Source organism: Onychomys torridus, chromosome 7 (genome assembly GCF_903995425.1).
Source record: "Onychomys torridus chromosome 7, mOncTor1.1, whole genome shotgun sequence".
Lineage (NCBI taxonomy): Eukaryota > Metazoa > Chordata > Mammalia > Rodentia > Cricetidae > Onychomys > Onychomys torridus.
The window spans coordinates 15,724,210-15,730,209 of record NC_050449.1 but is presented as its reverse complement, the minus strand read 5'-3'; the positions used below and the strand labels follow the sequence as shown (position 1 = coordinate 15,730,209).

At 49.1% G+C, this 6,000-nt stretch overlaps 1 protein-coding gene across 1 annotated transcript in view; it reads left to right on the top strand.

Annotated features, from left to right (window-relative positions):
- Window positions 1–6,000, top strand: part of Col5a3 (collagen type V alpha 3 chain) — a 52,081-nt gene that overhangs the window by 24,534 nt on the left and 21,547 nt on the right. Inside the window, 7 exon segments of the mRNA XM_036193266.1 lie at window positions 171–224; window positions 312–356; window positions 479–532; window positions 2,126–2,170; window positions 2,347–2,400; window positions 2,540–2,647; window positions 3,762–3,815. Coding sequence (XP_036049159.1) covers window positions 171–224; window positions 312–356; window positions 479–532; window positions 2,126–2,170; window positions 2,347–2,400; window positions 2,540–2,647; window positions 3,762–3,815 — 414 coding nt within the window.

The window sequence follows — 6,000 nt, the reverse complement described above, 5'->3', positions numbered from 1 at the left end:
TAAGGAGGATTTCAGAAGCTCAGAGAGGGCAAGCTGGTTTACCAGAGTCACGAGTAGCAAACATGGGCAAGCTGGGACCGACACCTGTGTTGCAGGCTCACCCTGAGCTGCCTGGGTAGACCCCTCCTGTCCAGGCTCGGAGGCTACTCTTACTGTTCCTCTTCTTTCAGGGTCCCCCAGGAAACCCCGGAATTCCAGGTGTCCCAGGAGCTGAGGGCCCCCCGGTGAGAGCCAGGAGCTGGGACAAGGGGAAGGTTTGGGAATTTGTATGTCAAATGGGTCTTTGATGAGTTGATATGCTTCTTCACCAGGGTCACCCAGGCCACGAGGGTCCCACAGGAGAAAAAGGGGCCCAGGTGAGTGACCAGGAGGGTGGCTGGCTGGGGAAGAGGCGTGCTAAGTAGCCATGGGTCAGTGAGGAGGCAGAGGGCACTGGAACAGGGATGGTTGGATAGAATTGATCTTATTTTCCTTTCAGGGTCCACCAGGGTCAGCAGGCCCTCTGGGCTATCCTGGACCTCGGGGTGTGAAGGTAGGTAACACTGGAGGGTTTGAAGGTAGGATAGTTCATTAGTGTCGGTGTCAGAAAACCAACTTAGTGCCAGGCACGGTGAGCCTGTCGGTGGTCCCAGTATTTGGGAGGCAGAGGCAAGAAGATTGCTGTGAGACTGAGGCTAGTCTGGGCTGTTCAGTGAGTTCAAGGCCAGCCAGGGCTGAATTGCATTCTTGTATTTTGAGACCTTGTCTCACAAACCAAACACTAACAAAACACACACACACACACACACACACACACACACACACACACACACACAATCACAGTACTTGAGGGAGAAGGATCAGGATTTTAAGATCAGCCTCAGCTATACATGTTCGAAGCCAGAAGGCTGGGGCTGTAGCTCAGTTGGTGGTCGAATGCTTGCCTAGCATTCATGGAAACCCAGGTTCCATCTCCAACACCCTATACACTCAGTGGTGGTATGTGACTATTGTCCTAGTGTTGAGGTGGTGGAGCAGAGGGATTGGGAGCTCAGTGTCATCCTTGGCTTTTAGTGAGTTTGAAACCAGCCTGGGATAAATGAGACTCTGTCTCAAAAGCAAAGTGAAACAAAACAAACAAAAACACCCCAGCACTTGGGGAGAAGCAGGAGGGTCTCTGTGCTTTCTAGGCCATCCTGGTCTACATAGCAAATTCCAGGCTTGGGGGTGGGGGCTTAGCTACAGTCTCAAAAACAAAACAAGAATCCCTCTTTAAAAAACAAAACAAAATAAACATGCAAATGAAAAAATAGTACACTAATGTTTTATTGTTAGTTACTTTTGTTCATCTTTTCCTTTGGTTAATTTATAAATTGGATTTTATCAGAGTTTGGTGTGTGCACGGAGGAGGCAACCCAGATAAGAGCTGGGTCTTATCACCTTCTGGCAACCCTGGGGATTTCCTAGCTTATTTTGCAGATAAGTGGGGGGCTGTGGCTGTAGCCTGTGCTGAATCTGAATCTAGTTACTTGTAGCCAAGGGAGGGGTCAGTGGCGGCCAAAAGCTCTCTTTACTGTGGTCCAGTGAATTACTGTGAGGCTGCAGAAAGCCCTGCTGTTTCCAAACGCATAGTTGCATCAGCTCCAACTGCTAGTTCATTCTTCCTCGGAGCCCAGTTCCATCTGAGCCAAGTGCAGTTTGTCAGTGTGGTACAGGCCGGAAGTCAGTCCAGAGCTTGCATGGGATAGTCACGCTGTCACCAGGCACAGAGTCTCCTTGTGGCCAGCACAATGGGGGAAACTCTCCCCTGCCTTTGGAACGAGGCTGGACTCTGGAATGTTCTTTCCGCTGCCAGAAGGAACTGTGGACACTGTGTCCTCAGAAAGTAGAAATGAATGGCATGGAGATTCAGCTTTCCCTGTTCCCCCTACGCATGTGAACTTGGGGCAGGTGGCGGCTACCAGGCATGCAGTGGGTAGGGGAGCTGAGCAAAGGACTCTGGGGAGACAGGACCATTTCCTCCATGGCTCCCCACCACACACTCGAGGTCTTGCAACTGTTCTAGTAATTTTAGGTCAAGGGAGGAAGTCTAGAACCTTCCTTAAGCTGGGAAGGAGACTGAGAGCTCATTTAAAAATTTTTTTAGGGTACCTCTGGCAACCGGGGTCTCCAAGGAGAGAAAGGAGAAAGGGTGAGAAGAAAGGGGTTCATTGGAGGGGGGGAGGAAGCCCCCATAAAAAGACCCTGGCGCGCTCTCCCCTAAAGCCCGGACTTCTGACCTCCCTCCCCCACCTCTTTCTCTTCTACCACCCACTGTCTCCCCTTTCTCTCTTCTCCACCTCCATCTCAATTTTATCTCTCCACCAGGGAGAGGATGGCTTTCCTGGCTTCAAGGGTGATGGGGGACCAAAAGGCGACCGGGTAAGACCAGCTCTAGATGAAGGGCCTTGTGGGTCTAGGGTGGTTTGGGGAAGACACAAAGGGAATGAGCCAGGGTTAAGCAGAGCATGGTCAGAGTAGGAATAACATGACCATTTCAGTCCTTTCTTTTTTATTTCAGGGAAACCCAGGACTCCCAGGTCCCAGGGGAGAGGATGGTCCAGAAGGACAGAAGGGGCCTGAGGGACTGGCTGGGGATGAGGGTCCCCCAGGAGCAGCAGGGGAGAAGGTGAGTAGATGGGGCTTACTTATGTCGTTCATTGCCCATCTCTGCACTTTGCTGCTGCCCCACCTCCAATATGGAGGTAGAACCAGGGGTTTTCACATGTTAGAAAACAACTATACTGTGGAGCCACAACCCAGCCCCTCACTCGGGGGTTGTAGGCAGGGCTCTACCACTGAGACACACCCCAGCCCCTCACTTGGGGGTTGTAGGCAGGGCTCTACCACTGAGCCACGCCCCAGCCCCTCACTGGGGGATTCTAGGCAGGGGATCTACCACTGAGACACACCTCAGCCCCTCACTGGGGGATTCTGGGCAGGGGTATAAGGCTTATCTAAGCCTCTGTCATACTTAGTCTTTGCTGAGCATTGTAGAGCAATTCCTTGCACACACCTGTGTTTTAATCTCCACAGCTACTTTGTGTAATAGACATTTTAAAGATTTGTTTTGTTTTTAGCAGGTCATAGTGGTGCATCCCTCTAGTGGGCCAGGGACAAAGGCAAGTGGATCTCTGTGAGTCTGAGGCTAGTCATGTCTGTCTACATGGTGAGCTCTAGGATGGTCAGAGCTGCACAGTGAGACACTGTCTCAAAACAGGGAAAATTTTAATTATTTGTTTTATTATTAATTAATTAATTAATTAATTTTGAGATAGGGTTTCTCTGTGTAGTCCTGGCTGTCCTGGAACTCACTCTGTAGACCAGGCTGACTTGAACTCACAGAGATCCACCTGCTTCTGCCTCCTGAGTGCTGGGATTGATGGTGTGCACCACCACTGCCCAGCAAAAAAGGAGAAAATTATTCTTATTTTTAATTGTGTCTCTCCATGTATGTCATTCACACATGAGTGTAGGTGCCTCCCAGAGGCCATTCCCTGAGCTAAGGCCGCAGGTGGCTGTGAGCTCCTTGATGTAGGTGGCCATCTCTCCAGCCCCTGTAATCAACACTTTATCCTCACCTTACAGATGAGGACCCTGCTTTGCATGGGTGAGTGAGCTTCTCGCAGGCACACCCCTCGTAGCAACTCAGTTCCTCTCTCGCTGGGTAGCCGCTTTGACCTTCCCCTCTAGCCTCTAGCTTGCAATGTCTGACTTTGTCCTACAATCTTTTTTTTCTACAGGGCAAGCTTGGGGTGCCAGGTCTCCCAGGTTACCCAGGACGCCCAGGACCTAAGGTAAGAGGGGCTAAGGAGATGGATCAGTGGAGAGAGAGCTTGCTGCGACAAGCATATGAGTTCAAATTCCCATCACCCACTTAGACATCCTGGCAGCAGAAATGGCTCAGCAGTTGAGAACTCTTGCTGCCTTTCCAGAGCTCAGTTCTTCACATTCACATTGCCCACTCACAACAGCCTATGACCTGAGTAGTCTGTAGTCTGAAGCACCTCTCTCTCTCTCTCTCTCTCTCTCTCTCTCTCTCTCTCTCTCTCATACACACACACACACACACACACACACACACACACACACACACTAAAACAAGACTCCTTTAAATTGGAAGGAAAAAAATTCAGGCAAGGCCTTCTGTGTGCACACACCCAGGGCTGTGGGGGGCTGAAACACGAGGATCACTGGGGCTTGCTGTCCGCCAGTCTAACTCCGTGTTCAGAGAGAGACCCTGTCTCATAGGAATATGATAGAGAGCAATAGAGGAGGATATCAGGTATCCTGGTATCTGGCCTCTGCTTGGACACATGTTCATCACTGTCTTGGTTTGAGTTTTTATTGCTGTGACGAGACACCATGACCATGGCAACTTTTATAAAGAAAACATTTAATTGAGGTGGCTCACTTACGGTTTCAGAGGGTCAGTCCATTATCATCATGGTGGAAGCATGGCAGCATGCAGGCAGATGTGGTGCTGCAACAGGAAGTTGACCAAAAGTCACACTGAGGAAGCTTGGGCAAAAGAGACCTTAAAGCCCGCCCCCACAGTGACACACTTCCTCCAATAAGACCACACCCCCTAATAGCACTACTCCCTTTGAGGGCCATTTTCTTTCAAACTCACATATATCATGTGTGCATGTGATACATGCACACATACATGCACACTCACACACATACACACACATACTAAAGTGGAGCACAGTCAAAGAAGACACCCAGCATTGACTTCCAGCTTTCACATGTGTGTGCACACACAGGAGCACACATACACCAAACAAAAATCTTGGATGAGTAAGATAATTCAGTAGATAATGATGTTGCCTCCAGACCCTGGGACCCGAGTTTGACCCCTAGCACCCACGTGGTGGAAGGAGAGAACTGACTCCTCAAGTTGTCCTCTGACCTCCGTGTGTGTGCTGTGGCCCACATGCACCAGAAAATAAATAAATACAGTAAAAGTGTCTTAGTTTTACTGAGACAGAGTCTCACTGGGTAAAGACCAAATGGTCTTTAACACAGAGATACACCTGCCTCAGTCTCCTGAGTGGTTGTCATCTAAATGTTTTTAAAAATACCTTTTCTAAATGTTTTTTGAGATTTTATTTATTCTTATTTTATGAGTATGGGTGTTTTGCCTGAATATATGTCTGTGCATCATAGATGCATGCAGTGCCTGCAGAGGCCAGAAGAGGGCATTAGATCCCTGGAACTGGAGTTGCAGGGTGTTATGAGCCTGACGTGTGGGTGCTGGGAAGCAAACCCGGGTCCTCTGGAAGAGAGCAGCCAATGCTCTTGCCTGCTGAACCATCTCTCCAGCCTCCTTTAAAAACCTTCTTATGGGATCTAACTAGGTCCCACGAGGACTCTGTTAATCCCTTCCTGTTAGTCCTAATGACCTAAAGACCTCCCACTACACTATGCCCCTTAAAGGTACCCCATCCGTATTCCCACACTAAGGACCAAGCTGTCAGTACAGACCAGGGGCAGGGATGCACAAAGACATTGGGATCCTAACAGAGCAACCTCACAGAAATATGTCCGATCTTGAATTGATTATAACCTAACACAGTGTACTTACACAGAAATGTGGTTATGTAGAAACACACATACCAGTGTTGTGAGGAACAAGAGTGCGTGAGAGATTGTGCTTTCTGTCTGAGCCACACCCCAGACTGCATCATGGGCAATGGAGCATGTCTGTTTATGTAAAGTCACTTGGGAACTTGAAGATATGTGGGAACAAATTTGAGTGCAGCATTCTCTTTTAAAAATTACATTTATGGGCCCAGCGTGGTGGTGCATGCCTTTGATCCTGGCACTCTGGAGGCAGAGGCAGGTGGATCTCTAAGTCTGAGGCTAGTCTGTTCTACAGAACAAGTTCCCAGACAGCTAGGGCTGATACACAGAGAAACTCTGTTTGGAAAAAAACCAAACAAATTACATTTATGGGCTGCAAAGATACTCAGATGT